General features: G+C 37.8%; 1 protein-coding gene across 2 annotated transcripts; it reads left to right on the forward strand.

The window, feature by feature from the left end:
- The first annotated feature begins 11803 nt into the window (after positions 1–11803).
- Positions 11804–13918, forward strand: LOC131438285 (zinc finger protein 883-like). 2 transcript variants are annotated; one of them, XM_058608175.1, is made up of 3 exons: positions 11804–12052; positions 12107–12510; positions 12570–13918. In XM_058608175.1, exons 1-3 carry the CDS (start codon positions 11912–11914, stop codon positions 13603–13605), a joined length of 1581 nt encoding a protein of 526 aa, XP_058464158.1. In that variant the 5' UTR covers positions 11804–11911; the 3' UTR covers positions 13606–13918. The 2 variants fall into 2 exon arrangements, with proteins under 2 accessions (XP_058464158.1, XP_058464160.1); XM_058608177.1 differs by having other exon boundaries at positions 12107–12507.
- The last annotated feature ends 1907 nt before the right edge of the window (positions 13919–15825 follow it).

Genomic DNA, 15825 nt, shown 5'->3' on the forward strand with positions numbered 1-15825 from the left:
AACGAATATTTCGTGCAATATATCGTTCAACAAGGGCTCAAAAATCAACAAAATTGAACGGCCTGCTGAGAGGGCGGTTTTAGAAAATATAAATCCATCATGCAATAGCCCGGTGGATTTTGTCGACCCACATCTGCCCGATCATCGACCCGATTATTGGACGCACGATATCGGCCCGATCGTAGTGTTTCAATCGGGCCGTCATCGGACAATTCTGCACCATTTGCATCAACCGCGTCAACCTTAAAAAGCTTTACGCTTACATTATGTATCGCTAACGCAAAGGTGTGGAGAGATACCAAACAAGGCATTTTCGAGTTGACATTACCCCAATCAGAGCTTAAAATTGTCACACATTCTCAATGAAAGAAACCATTTCAGCAGTCTCATTTTCAATGTTTTACTGTCTCATTCGCAAATGACCGACACCAGAACAAACGAAGAGAGACGAAGCATTTTAGTTTCTCATCGAAAAAATGAGAGAGCATAATTGCCAACGTCACTCTTTCCTCTATGACAAGACGAAACCAAACTAACGTCTTCAGGTAGCAACAGCAGAATTGAAATTTTCATTCTTGCATCGGTGTATTGAAAATATGTGACGCTTGGCTATAAAAAGTGACTAAAATATGGCAAATCGAAGTAATTACATCCCAGAACTTCTTTGGAAACCAAAACTACTACAAATTCGAGCACCAACAGTTAAAACTTATTGTGAAACCTTTTTCTGTCGTTTTCAATTCTCACAGCTTTGGTTGAATATCGACACTGAATACTATAGGATTTTCACTGAAAACTGCGAATGACTGAAAGGGCAAATGAAAGAAAAAACACAATTTTGAAACTACTTTCCCGTTTATGTCATTGACTGGACATGGATTTCGTTCTCATAGTTTGCAAGCGAAACTGAGAGTGACAATAATTTCTTGTCATTTTCGTTTATTTTTCAGTCAATGAAAATGACTTTTATTAGCTCTGACCCCAATAGTAATAGTGATAAAGAGTATCGGACATTTAATTCATTTCGATCATAGAGGCATCAACCTTAAGGTGATTCGTCTCTTAGGGCGCGGGTCTATATGATGTATCCCGTCCTCTGAATATCAGGGATTCGTCGTGCTTCTTGCTTTGAATAAGCTTTGATATATCTACACTCTTAAGGTCTACGTTTGTCTACAAACGGCACATTGCTTTGCTCGCTTTTCAATAATATTTTCAGGCCTCTGCTTAAGCTCTAAGATGTCAAGGATATTTTCTAATCTTAATTAACGACTCACTTAAAACTAGAATAGTATCATTAGATAATGTCGTATCAGGGTCTCGGATTCTCGAAAATGGCTGGCGAACGGCAGTGGTCGGTAAGTTGAATATTGCATGAGTCTTCCAAGATGGAGTTGGTAAATATATTTATGCTGGTCGCATCCTTCGGTACGTGTGGGTCCGCGGGAAATACAGCCAGGCAACCTAGGCCCAGCGGGTGGCCTCCATGCTGGTATTCGACTGAAAAAAAGCAAAAATTGTGGAAAATTGGCTAAAAAGGGGGTGTTGGAACAAAATGTCTGAAATCGACAGAGGTCTAATTAGTTGCCATCGAGATGTTGAAGAGACGCGGGTAGGGGGAACGAAAAAGTTAGTGACAACAAAAAAGATCTTGTTAGTTCCAATGAAGATGGTGGACAGGGACGGGAATCAAAAGAATCGGGCGGATGTTAGTATCGAACCTGTAGGTGGAGATTATACTTTCTGAGCGAGGTATAGCAGTTACACTTGTATATTAATGTGTTTGAGGTAATGGTATATAAGAAACATATATAAACTATCTCGAACCGGAACCTCAGGCGGTCTACCTCGGGCCCTAAGGGATTCCAGTAGCTTTGACCTTGCGTCGCGATACTCTACGCACGACCACATGACATGCTCGATATTTTGATAACCGTCGCCACAGGTACAGAGACCGCTCTCCGCGAGCTCAACACGCCGGAGATGTGCGTTGAAAGTATAGTGATTTGACATGAGCCACGACATAACACGAATGAAATCGCGACTCACGTTCATCCCCCTGAACCAAGGTTTCGTCGATACCCTAGAGATAATGGAATGTAGCCATAGTCCCAGTTCGCCATTGCTCCATGAAGTTTGTCAACTTTCGAGAGTTTTCTGACGAAAGATACTGAAAAATTCATCTTTAATAAATATCACCTTCTAATGCGCCCACCTTAGCCAATGAGTCTGCCTTTTCATTGCCCGGAATGGAACAATGCGAAGGGACCCAGTCTAACGGTATTAAATAAGACCGTCCAGATGAAGTTATCAAGTGTTCCCATATTTTCCCCAGGAAATATGGGGGATACTTTCCTGGCTTCATTGCCCGGAAAGGTTCTATTGAGCTTAGACTGTCCGTGACAATGAAGTAATGATTTTTGTGCAAGATTTCAATGATCTCGAGGGTGTACTGAATAGCAGCTAATTCCGCGACGTAAACTAACACTTTTTCACCGACCCCGAGATATTTGAATGTGAAGACCTGAGCTATGGTTTTACCCCCTAGTTGAAGCTGTAATTGTGCTGGTTCTCGCTTCCTTGTAAATACAACTGGCTCAGTTTTCTCCGCAGAAAACTCGATACCCATTTGAAGAGTCCATGTCGACAAATTGTCGAGGGTATCTTGCAATGGTCCTTGGAAATCGGTAGCTTTGGGTCCTTGGAGCAAATGCCATTGGAATCTCGGTTTAGAGCAATGCAAGACAATCGATCGTTCCTTTGCCTGTGCGGAAACCAAATTGTGTTAAGCCATTAGTCTCGACCCAATTGTCTAGACTTCTTCTTGTCACTCTTGCTTTGTTTGACTGGAAAGGTTACAATGACCATACATCCAGCGGTTTCGTTTATAGTCACATGGACTATTTTTGACTACCGATGGTGGCGTCGCCAATAACCGCGTTTCTTCGCTTTAATCAAGCTTTTCATTTTAACGTCCAATGCCGCGTAATTTCCATAATTATCAGGTTTTCCGGTTTTCCTAAACTCGATAATTGATTAAGCTCTTTCAACGTTTAATTCTGAGCAAAACAATGGAAACAATGCAAAGGTCCTTGCCTTTGATTGTAACATGACATGCGACAACTTCAATACCTGGTATTAAGGGGAGGTTAATTTAGTAGAAAGAATAGCACTTTTTGATCATCAAAAGTACTCCTCCGTAGGGATCATCTCGATCCAGGCGAATAATGATAAAATCGTGGAAGTTTAAGGGTATTTCAGGAGTTAGCCAAGTTTCGCACAATGTAAATGCGTCACATTTCAGATTATTCACTAGGAATTTAAAAGAATCTATTTTTTGGATGATACTTTTGCAAGTCCACTGTAAAACAGAGATTGTATCCGTGACCTCGGTGGGTGACTTAGCCATTGAAGGATACGATCGCTGAAAGAAGGGGCCACTATATCCCATTCTAGAACAACACGCCGTAGTAACAATTTGTTTCGTGTTCGAGCAGTTACAAGCCTTGGTCAAAGACGGATCCTTTTTGTTGGTACAACTAAATATAATGCACTTCCGCCTGATATACGAGGAATAAGCAATCGTGCCACATTTGCGGCTAGACTAAAGTACCATTTTAAGCACAGACTGAACGAGATATTTAGCTAATGTAGTTTTTTGTTTTATAACGTAATTTATTTATCTTCAACAGTATTTCATATTAAGAACTAAATACCTAATATATTTGTACTTTCTTTCCAACATAGCGTAGAAATTAAATTGTGGATCCCTTAAAAGGAAATGTTTTCCATTGGGACTCCATTTTAATAAATTGCACATCAAATCATGAATAAATAGAATCTCAGCGGACTTTGCATAAAAATTAAATTTGTATTACTAGTATTATTATTGCCAGTGTTTATTTGTTTCTTGTTTTCCGCTGAGACTAGTTGCGTCCACTACCAGGGGGCTTCAAATTAAAGCTTTTTGGTGTGGGGGAGTGTGGTGGGCGAAAAAAAAAGTTTCCAAGGCCTGGAGCTTTTTTCTCCGGTGTTTTTCCATCACTACCATTTGTTGTAATTTTTGAGACCCATCAGAGGACGCCTTCGAACCCTTACTAGGAAGCTTTTGAGAAGATTTATTTCTTCGGTGGAACTCCCGATAGTTAGAGTGGAACTGTGTGGTATATTGTTATCATTTCCAGTGCAAAATAAATTCAAATAACTTCCCATTCGTCGAATTTTGAATTGGGTTGTATTTTTAGTTAAACTTTACTACTCGATAAACAAATTTCGATAGTTATGTCTAATTTTAACCACAAGTCAAAATCATTCGTGAAATGGTTCACAGCCTAAGGTCACAAGCATTAAATTTCACCAATCACCTTTGATTGTCTCGCCAGCAGTGATTGGAAAACAAATGAACTGAATAAAAGTACACACTAAGATTCGATTCCGTTGTTCGGTAATTTTTTTGACGAAAACTTTCGGTAATCAACAGAAATTACCGATATTCGGTACATGAACTTCATTTTAAAACAATTATGCAAATTTTTACTGGACGATCAGTTTTACGCAAGTTTTCATTAAAGAATTCTGTAAATAGATATACAATTCATACGGTAAATTTGAATAGTCGCCGAGTACGGTTAAAACCATACCGTCCATATGGTAAAATTGTCAGTCCAACAACCGAACTTCTGTAAAAACTGATTGTCGTGAAACTAACTGTCAAACAGTTACCATTAACCAAACGAAAAAAATCTTGAAGAGTTCATCGAATGGATTGAGATACAGGAGCAAAATTTTTTAAAACATTGGAACCACTAAAAGCTTTTTGTTTACTTATAAGAGGAAAAAAATTTGTATCACTTATCCACTTGCTGCCTACACAAATCGTTCGAGGGTAATTTCTCGTGGACTCGATGAATTGTGCAGTGTTTTGGAAGGCGCTCATAATTCCGGTCAGCCGGAACATTTGACCCTTTTTTCGTGGAATAAAACTATAGCCACAACAAGCTGGAACTTTCTTCATTCGTTTTTTATGAATTTGTGTTGTTTTTGAAAATCCGAAAATCCAGAATTTTAACCAAAGGAAAACAAAGAAACAAAAAATTACCGAACAATCCGTTAGACTCATTGCATTGTTAGACATACTTGCATTCATGTGGCTACTAGTCCAATGAGTGAGCAGTGGAATCGTTTAGCACAGTCGAAGCTTTCTTCTTCTTCACTCTGTTTGGTCATTGCTTGCAGCTAAGGCCTGGGGATGGACGGCATGAGTGTACGCAATATCACCAGCCAGGGGCGGCAAGTTCCATGAAATATTGGGGGCACAAGAACTATTACTACAATTAATTAAATTTTGCAATACATAAAACATTTTCATAAAGGGAACGGAGAGGTTGAAGCAAATAAAAAGCAACCAAGTAAGCAAGTTTAGTTTCTCTTCCGAATGTTATGACACGATCACAAACATTTTCCTTATAATTCCAGTAATAACCAATATTCGAAAAATGGTAAAGTATGACACATTTCACATTGTAGTAAATAAGTTTGACTAGTTTAGTAACTTATGTCGTTTTCGTTTTTAAATTGCACTACACCGGTGTAGCGAAAGCTGCACTGAAACCGTTCGTTTTTACCAATTGCACTACACCAGTGCTACACTTTTTCTGCACCGATACCACTGGTGTAGCACTCATCAAAAGTTTGGTGTAGCTCTGTGCAATGGAATCGTTTATTGTAGTCAATGGTTACTGTTTATGTTTTCGTCATTTTTGTTCGTTTATTCATGCCTCAGTGTAGTACTGCACCGGTGTAGTGCAAATTAAAAACGAAAACGCCATTAGTTAAGAAATATGAATGATTACGGGGACGAATGATGGAGAATTAAATTATTTATTCCAGCTACCAAAATATTGGGGGATGGTCATCTTTTGTGGGGGTCAAAAGTGCTTTGCCCTTCATAGTTGCGCCCCTGTCGCCAGCAATGGTTGAAGCTTCCACACTGATACTGTATCGTCACAGTATCTATGCTCCCGGTATATATGTATTTTTTCTGGCCTACCAGCATAATATTATTCACTCCTATCAGCGGTCCTACAGTGCACATCGTTTGAACGAGGTGCAAGCAGCTACACCAGTTAGCACTTTCATTTGTACTATGTTGAAGCTTTGAAACGGTATGCCACCTAGGTTACCTTGTCCTCGTAATGAAATTGCAGGTTTGATTGAATCAACTAAGGCATAGAAACTAGCTTTGAGTACACCAGACAAATGGGTGGATTCCAAATTTGGGTTACAGGGTTGCTTGGATTACAGGGCTGCTCGAAGCGCCTCTACAGTAAAATTCTGAGGATATACGATAAGTTCTAAATAGGAATTGAAACCAAAGTCAACACATTCATCGATGTTTTGCTCCATTTGCTGTCAATGTTAGTTTCGCCTTCTTTGAAAAACAGTTCACTTATGCTATGAGCTCTCACACTGTTTACCATTTTAAAATTTATATTTTCACATCGGAAATTCACATAAAATTATTCAAGTTTTGTCTTAGACCCGTCAGTGCAGAGCATTTCAAATTGAACTGCTAGTGCAAACTTAAACAATTCAACTTAAACCGCTTAGCAGACGTAAAGTTATTAGGCACCGAAGCAGAGATGCCAAGTAAAAATTTCAAATATATTCAGACGGTTGGAAAAGTCTGTATATCCAAAAAAATTTGCAGTCAGTAAGTATGTCTTGCTGGCAGCCATTTCTCTATAAAGTATGATACGCTGAAGATCATAACAACTGATTTAGAGAGGTCTGAGGTCGCGACAATTTCAAAATTCTTTAAATTTTTACGAAAGTCTGCGAAAAACTCGATTTTCAAAAGTCTGTACACACTAGAGATGGTCGGGTATAGAAATTCTTATACCCGAACCCGACCCGTACCCGAGTGATCAGCAAAAAAAATTACCCGTACCCGACCCGTACCCGATTAAAAATTTAAAAAATTACCCGTACCCGACCCGTACCCGATCAATAATACAAAAAAAAATACCCGTACCCGATTAAAAATTACCTGTACCCGTACCCGACCCGAACGAGTAGTAAAAATTTTACCAAAATTCAGTATGGAAAAAATAAAGTGTTTTAGATATCGAGCCGTATCAGGCTCTAGTTGGTAAGAAAAATACATTAAAATGCTTGTTTACTTTTAAACATATAAATACAATGTGAAGCATGAATAATGTAATGTAACTTTTTTTTAAACATGCAAACCATTTTCGTTCAGCGGAAGGATACAACTAAGTTTCTGTCAAATCAGAAGTGACATTGAGGTTACCAATGTCGAAATAATCGCTAGTTCAAAAATAAATGTTAGATGGCGGACCCTGTAGATTTTCAATGTCTTTGGTACTTTATACTCATTTACAAATGTGAACAAAAGGAAGTAATATCAACTCAAATTTTTCGAAAAGTATATTTACCCAAAATGTCGTAATACCCGTTGTATTCAATTTTGGGTAGGTATGGTTTTTACGAAACAGTGCGACTTTTGATCCAATTCTTTAGAACCAGAAGTAAGCTCATTATCTTGACACACAAATAAAGATTCACATTCGAATCACTTGAAAAATCACGTAAAATAGTTCCAAATGTCAAATTGAATATTACACGTGACGAAAATGAATGTTATGCGAACATCCCCTAAAATGAATAGTGTGTTATCAGTTCGTTTACGTGAATTGACCAAAGAATCAAACAATGTACGTGTATTCCCGGTGTGAAAAATTCAATTTTGAACATGGTGAACAGTGTGTCCTTCAAGTGTAAGTAGTTTGAACATTCGTAGGAAATTTTTTTGGTTACAATTTTTTACTACAAAGCAAAATGAATTATGATTTTGATTTAAATTAATCTGTCAACTATGCCCGTTTTGTAACCTCACAAACCCACACCCACGATGTTATCGGTAGCTGGTGGTTTTTACAGCCATTGAACCGGTGGAACCCTCAACGAGTGAACACGGTAAAAATTTGAGTATTTCGCGAGAAAAGATTTTCACCCTTACTTTTGCGACTCCACGTTGTCACGCATCGAGATTTTCACTTGTTGTCCAGTGAAAAGAAACGAAAATTAACTAGCAATATAGCCCAACTTGCTGTGCCATCAATCGGTGTCATTTCAAGTGAGGTGACACCACCCAGAAGTGCAGAATAAGAAGAACTTCTATGCAGATTTTCTGAATTAAATGTTCATGTTTTTATGGTAAGAATCCTAATGATTTTTATGAAAATTTTGAAAATCTCCAACCAATATTTAAAATAATAGTTTTCTGGTATCTGAATGTGATATGAGTACTACACTACATTTTATATACTGCCCATACTTGCATATCAGTCCCATATGAGAAATCGGCATGTTGAGAAAAAGACGATCAAAAGTTTATTTCGGATTTTTTTTTATTTATTGTGCTCCCTAATCTGGTCCCGGGTTGGCGGTTCAATGCATAGGACGCTGGTCTTACAAGCCAGCTGTCGTATGTTCGAGTCCCGACCTGGAAGGATTCTTAGTGTCAGTAGGATCCATAGTACTAGCCATGCAATGATTCTGTACGCTAAGAATCGGCTGCGAAGTCTCTTGAAACAGAAAGGCCAAATTCCACGAAAGGAATGTAATGCCAAGACTTTGCTTTGCTCCCTAATGCTAAATCTTGGTATTATTACATGAAATATCGGTAATTCACCTTTGCTGTTCCAATATTGCAACAAATGAAATTATTGAAATTTTGCACTGAATGGGACTGATATGCGGGTACTTTAGCATATGGGACACAGAAATGAGTTGATATTTTTTTATATTTTACTGAACAAACCCTCAACTTTAACTTTAATTGAGAGTATATTGAGGAAAGACTCCATTCCTCAAGCTAACTCAAAATTGGCGAAAATCGATATGAGACTGATATTCGAGTATGGGCAGTATATGAATCAAATAATTTTTACTGGATTGTGCATTAAACAGCTTTAAAATGGCAGTCCATCAAAACCTACGTGAAAGTAGATTCCGACCGCAACATCATAGAGCTAAGGCAGTGTGTCTTATTAAATATGTTATAAACAAAGTAGGGCGGGAAATCTTCACATAACTTTTCACGTAACTATGATTGATCCTTTTTTTAAATGAAGAAAAAAAATGAAAAAGATGCCAGTTGACAGGTCTGGTCCTAGGCGCGAATGTCAAAACCCCTTGAATCAAATTGATTATTTTTCGGAAGAACTGTTTTGCAATGAAAAAATCTCGTCAACGTGTAAACATATTTCTGTGAAGTACAAATGGTCGGGTAATCGATCCGAAAAAACAATTTACCCGTACCCGACCCGTACCCGATTGAAAATAAAAATTTTTACCCGTACCCGACCAAAAACCCGTCGGGTACGGGTACGGGTCGGGTTTCGGGTAAAATACCCGATACCCGACCATCTCTAGTACACACTATGTACGAAATCAGCAAATTTACAGACAAATCTGCAGAGCTGGCTTCTCTGCGCCGAAATGCCATGTCTTTACTGACATGCCGAACGAAAACGTCGTTTTCGGCTTATACTGGCCGATTCAGGTATGGTTATTTAGGGGTCGGTTATTTGCTAAGCACAAACTTAGAATTTGACATTGCTCTCCTCTACTTCTATGCACGAGATTCGATTCGGACTCGCTTGAGGGCGCCATGCTCATAGAAAAGAATATTGCCAATGATTTGTTCGGGAAATGTGGGAGCTGGATATCTTGTTAATATGATGTCTTTGATGAAATCCATATCTGTGCCAATGCTGCCAACTATACCGAATTATCGCTATTTACCGATTTTTCAGTTTCTGTACACTGACACAAAAAAAGCTATTAAAATCCATAAGAAGCACTTATGATATTCCGATACAAGTTTCTTACATGGAAATCATAAATCTATTGGCGTTTTTCATTGAGAAACACTGGTTGCGTGGATTGCTCTGGTTTTGCACTTTCGAGCAGAAAGGGCAAAGAAACACCGTAAAAATATTGCATTTCTGCTCGAAAGTGCAAAATCAGAGCAATCCACGCCACCAGTGTTTTTCAATGAAAAACGGCATATGTTATGATCTTCAGGAAAAAAAATCATTGGCCTACTTGTGAATTTCATAAATCATACTATGAAGTTCGTGAGGTAGACTTATGATTAATGTAGAAATGTAAATATGAATCTAATAAGTTTCTTACATATTTCATAGCCTCTACTAATTTCATAAGTCACTACTTTCTTTTTTAAGAAATTGTTCCAGTTCCAAAGGATATATTAAGGTCAAACGAGTTCAGATTAACAAGAACTCCCGATGTCTGGATGCTATTTTCTTCCACCAACGCAATATTTTCTAATTGCTGTTAGGTGTTATTATCCGGAAATAAAATAATGAATGAAGACTTACTTTTTTTCCCTCCAACCCGCAATCCAATTCCAAACAATTTCTGACAGAACAGAAACTTTGAAGTCAACAAATTTATTTCTTCATCTCCACAGGTGATCAACTCTATCAACCCTCTTAGAAAAAAAAGTTCTACGTTGGTCCAATACGTTGGATCATTGGTCTAATCAACGTCCAATCAATCGTTCAACGGAAGGCCAACACGGGACCTTTGTTTACCGATTTTGAAACAGACCGTTGAACCGAATGCCATTTTTTTCGTTCAACAAACCCGGCAGACAGAGATCCATTGTTGAGAAATTTTCATTAAGAGTTGGAACCCCGTTGGACTAGGTTTACTGGAAAGATTCCACTTATTTTTTTAAAAACTAACAATTTTTTTATTTCACGTATAATAACAACAAATTTTCTTTCAATATGAAGCAAAACACTCAATTTTTACCGACCCAGCAAACTGAACGAATATTTCGTGCAATATGTTGTTCAACAAGCGCTCAACGATCAATAAACTAGAGTCGTTGTCTTGCGTCAGAGGGCATTGTAATTTCGAATTTTGAAAAAGTGTTTTACACGCTTCAGACGGTGCGCTTTCCACACAGTTTTGAATCAAAATGTGCTCATTTAAAACAACGGTGTCTTTTTTTCCATTTTTATGGTTTGATTGTTTTTTAAGGAATAATTATGACATATTCACAAGGTAGACTGTTACAAAAATCATAAGTTGTGTTTTAAGTAATGCATATGTCATTGATATGAATTTCATAAGTCATACTTATGAAGTTCATATGTGTGCTTATTGAATGTATGTCTTCAAAGAAATCAAAATTGTGCTGGTTCATAAGTCACAATTTATGAAATTATTAAATTTGTTCCTTCGGTGTACAGATAAATACCGATTTTCAATTTTTGTTTCTGGTTTCATAATGTTGAACCAGGTGGTGCGACCTTTTTTTTACCGCCTTCAAAAAATTTATCGTGATAGATGTACAGATTAATTTTCCGGTAAAAATATATAAAATAATAGTTGGCAGCTCTGACCAATGTATTTATCCTTCGCAGAGATGCCAGATCTGAAGATTTGTCAAATCTGCAGATTTCGGGTATAGTGCTGCAGGCATTTTTGTTGTGCAGACTTTTGCAGACCTTTGAAAACAGAGTTTTTCGCCGACTTTCGTCCAAATTTGCAGATTTTGAAATTGCCGCGACCTTTTTTTTGCTCGCCGAGTCAGTTTTGCGTGTCATAGACAAATTGCTGCTAGAAAGACATGCTTGCTGACTGCAGATTTTTTCACATATACAGACTTTTGAAATCCTGTCTGCAGATATTTGAAATTTTTACCTGGCATCTCTGAACGGTCGTTAAATCGCAGCATATGTCATTATACATGAGCATTGTTATCATTTCCATCATATGTGAATTATTGAATTTAATATCAGTCTGAAATTAGTGAATATTGTACAAAAAATATTAGATTCTATGTAATATGTCTTCCGTAGACATAATGCAGGGTCATTGCCGTTGTTGTTTGATTAAAAACAAGTCTAATGCATACTATGTGTTCGGAACTCTTGCGGAATTCAAGAGTAAAATTTGCGAACTTATAACAAATTGCACTGGAGTCACGGTAGGTTAAAGATTTGCGATTATCAATTTGCAAAATTAATTGTATTTTTTGCAGATCACGGAGGATGATCCATTTTCTAAAAACATTTGTCCAAATTGTTTGAGTGAATTAATCAAAGCAACCCGTTTCCGAATTCGTAGCGCACGATCGCAAGACATCCTACTGAGTAATAAAATGCTTCTCGATACAGATTTTGGAGCAGGTTCAAATGATAAGTCACACAAACAGCTACTAAAAACACTCAACGAGCTAACTAAGGCTCAGCTGAAAGTTGCTCCATTACCGGTTAAAAAAACGAAGAACAAACGAAAAAAAACTAAAGTGGTTTCCAATACGGATCAGATGGCATTTCCTTGTTTGCAGTGTGACCGAAGATTCTCATCTCGTGCCGCAGTGTCTGTGCACATGCGAAAACATCCAAAAATACCTTGCAACACATGCGGGGTGGAGTTTCAGTGGTCAGTAATTAACAGAAGTTGGAATCAATGCATTAAAATGTTTTTATTTTTTTCTTCAGTGAATCTGATCTCGCTATCCATCAAGAGCAACACCCAAAAGAACAAGAAACACCGCAATCAACCGAAGGAAATTCTTCAACCGATATATTACCGTTTGTATGTAAGCCGTGCGGAAAAGGTTTCACAAGTATTGAGTTGCTAAAGGTTCATAAGCGCGTTCATTCAGGCAACATATTTAGCGATACTCCGAGAAAATGTGAGTTTTGTGGCAGAAAATTTGTCACTATATCTCGATACCTGTTGCACATGCGTACTCATGCAGAAGTTGACCAGTGTCAAAAGTGTGGAAAAACGTTTCACTCCAAAATAAAGTTCAGGCGTCATAAATGCAAACCTCCTCGAAAACACCCCTTTCAATGTTCAATATGCAAAGAAGTATTACAAGATGATATTGGTCTGAGAAGACATCGTAGTACACACGTTATTGATCGACCATTTGAGTGTGAGTACTGCGATAAGGCGTTCATCCAAAAACGCAACCTCATGCTTCATATGCGCTACCATACTGGCGAAGACACCTATCGTTGCGAAATTTGTGACAAACGATTCATTTATATGCATCGGTTCCAACAGCACATGGAAATGCATAACAATCCTAATAAAACGGCCTGGGAGTGCACGTTATGCAGTAGAGAATTTAAGGTACAAACAGAGCTCAATCGACACATGCGATGGCACAATGGAGAACTGCCGTATGATTGTAGTTCGTGTGACAAGTCGTTCCGTGAACAACGTCAGTTGGTGAAGCACGAACGAATCCACACTGGAGAGAAACCATTCCAGTGTGACCTCTGCGGCAAAGCATTTCACTGTTCAAACATCCTTACCAAACATAGAGCCCGTCATGATAACCCAACCCTGACATATGAATGTGACATCTGTGGAAATGTGTTCACTAGAGCTAACTACCTGGCGTTTCACAGAAAAAAACATTTCAAGTCTGTTCCGAATGACAAAATGGATGATAACCAACTAGCCGAACAGATCCAGATTGATCACCAGACCGCTGATCAACCGGATGTTGTTTATGTTTAAGGTTTATTTTGAATTGGTAGTTTGGAAAGGAGTTTATTGAGAAAATATATGGTTTTGCACATAACTTTGACAGGTATTGTAGAAAGTAGGCAATAGTTCCCAATTAGGGTTCTATGAATGAGAATAAATATTTCTACTTAAGTTTGAATGTTTTTAGATGGTAAAACTTTCCAAACATAACGTGGTGTCTTAAAACGTACGATTAAAAGCTGCACTATATTATTGAAAATTTCAGATGCAATTTGATATTTGTACCAATACAAATTTGATATGGATGAAAAAACATATTCAAATATACGAATAAAGTCAGTTTCATTTATAACTCATGAATTCATCTTTTAAACCAACAAAAAAATTCGCAAACAGAAATCTTCCTTCCGGTTGATTTTTCAACAGGCCGTAAGAGCAAGTGACAGTTTCTCTTTGTTTACTTTCTCTTCTATTAATTACCAAGCGGTTTTCAAGTTTATCTGTAAACTCTTTGTAGAAAATGATACCCGAAACCTTGTCGTAGGACTATCGATATTCATGAATATCATACGCCGTGAAGCATGTATACCAAAGACATCATATTAACAAGATATCCAGCTCTCACATTTCCCGAACAAATCATTGGCAACAACATTTTTTGCGAGTACGGCGCCCTCAGGCGAGTTTGCATCGAATCTCGTACACAGAAGTAGGGAAGAGAAATGTCAAATTCGTGCGCGCCAAAATAGCAGCACTGCGCACCCATACAATTGACATGATATGTTGAATGTGACACCGTGCGAAGGCGTTGCTGAACTGAAGATTGATTTCGCTCCAAGCTGACAGGGTCTGATGTATACTCAACTTCACTGCTTCGTTCATCCAAACCCTGCTGTTTACATATGAATCGAACGTGCTAATTTTTATCTGTGTATTTATTGGAACAAACTAATCCACTGAGAAAAGATGAATGTATAGTTTAGTAGAAGCAAAGACATCATATTAACAAGATATCCAGCTCTCACATTTCCCGAACAAATTATTGGCAACATCCTTTTTTGCGAGCATGTCGCCCTCAGGTGAGTCTGCATCGAATCTCATACATAGAAGTAGGGGAGAGAAATGTCAAATTCGTACGCGCCAAAATAGCAGGGCTGCGCACCCATACAATTGACATGACATGTTGAATGAGACGCCGTGCGATGGCGTTGCTGAACTGAAGATTGAGATCGCTCCAAGCTGACAGGGTCTGGTAGAAGTTAGTTGAAGGAACAATATTTGCAATATTAAATCAAATTTTATTTTGCCATTATTCCAATTAAATAAATTGTTGCGAAAAACCAAAATTTAGTTACCTTCACAATCTGCTCTACAATTTTTCTCTACGTGTAATGTGTGTATCGTTGTACAATAAGCCTATTAGCGGCCTTCACACGAGAATTATTAATATTCTTTTTAATGATCACTAAGTAATGATATTCCAAATTTCTTTGGAGAATTCATCCTTACTGTCCTTAAGCGTTCATTAAAAACGAATGTTTTTCAATTACAAAACATCAACAGAACAGAATGGAATGTAATAAATTATTATGACTATAAAATATAATAAATAATGACCTGAGAATAATCAAAGACGACCGAAGACCACAAAACAGCCAAACAACTGCAGTCTCGAATAACCTTGCAGATCGACTGAACAACGACCATAGAACCGAGGTGAAACATTGCGAAAGAAATTCTTACGCCCAGTTCTCCCGCAAATATTTATTTCCCTACATTTTATGATGAATGTGACCTATATTCAAACATCAATTGAAAATTTTAAGACATGTAATGGAAATCCACAACAATAATCTGAAGGTGATATGTTACGAGCATAAGTCCTACGAGTGATCGTTCGCACTCGCAATAACACGAGATCCCGAAATATCAGGTCCGAACCTAGCAATAATATGGAAAGTCCTGCTAATGCGAAGCTCGCAGGTAAATTTAAATATAATTTCTACTGCCAAAGTTGTCTTCCAGACTAACCAAACTTATCGGATGCAACATTTGGAACATGGAGCTGCAACGGATTATATTTGCGAATATTTTTCAGATGTTTCCTGCAGAAGTTCAAATCACTCATGAAATGTGATTTTGATTAATTTACGCGCAGACTTATTCTATGAGCATGAGGCTATGCACATCAGTGTAGTTCTTTTACATGAAGACGAAAAATTGATAAAAAAAACGAGCTATATCAATACA

The sequence above is a fragment of the Malaya genurostris genome, chromosome 3, assembly GCF_030247185.1.
Source record: "Malaya genurostris strain Urasoe2022 chromosome 3, Malgen_1.1, whole genome shotgun sequence".
In the NCBI taxonomy this organism is placed as follows: domain Eukaryota; kingdom Metazoa; phylum Arthropoda; class Insecta; order Diptera; family Culicidae; genus Malaya; species Malaya genurostris.

What these genes read in the sequence shown, in the direction of transcription:
- LOC131438285 (XM_058608175.1), top strand. Translation starts at nt 11,912, where the DNA reads ATGTCTTCCGTAGACATAATGCAGGGTCATTGCCGTTGTTGTTTGATT. An exon ending in CAAATTGCACTGGAGTCACG is followed by an intron (nt 12,053 to 12,106) that starts GTAGGTTAAAGA and finishes TATTTTTTGCAG; the next exon opens with ATCACGGAGGATGATCCATT. An exon ending in TGCGGGGTGGAGTTTCAGTG is followed by an intron (nt 12,511 to 12,569) that starts GTCAGTAATTAA and finishes TTTTTTCTTCAG; the next exon opens with TGAATCTGATCTCGCTATCC.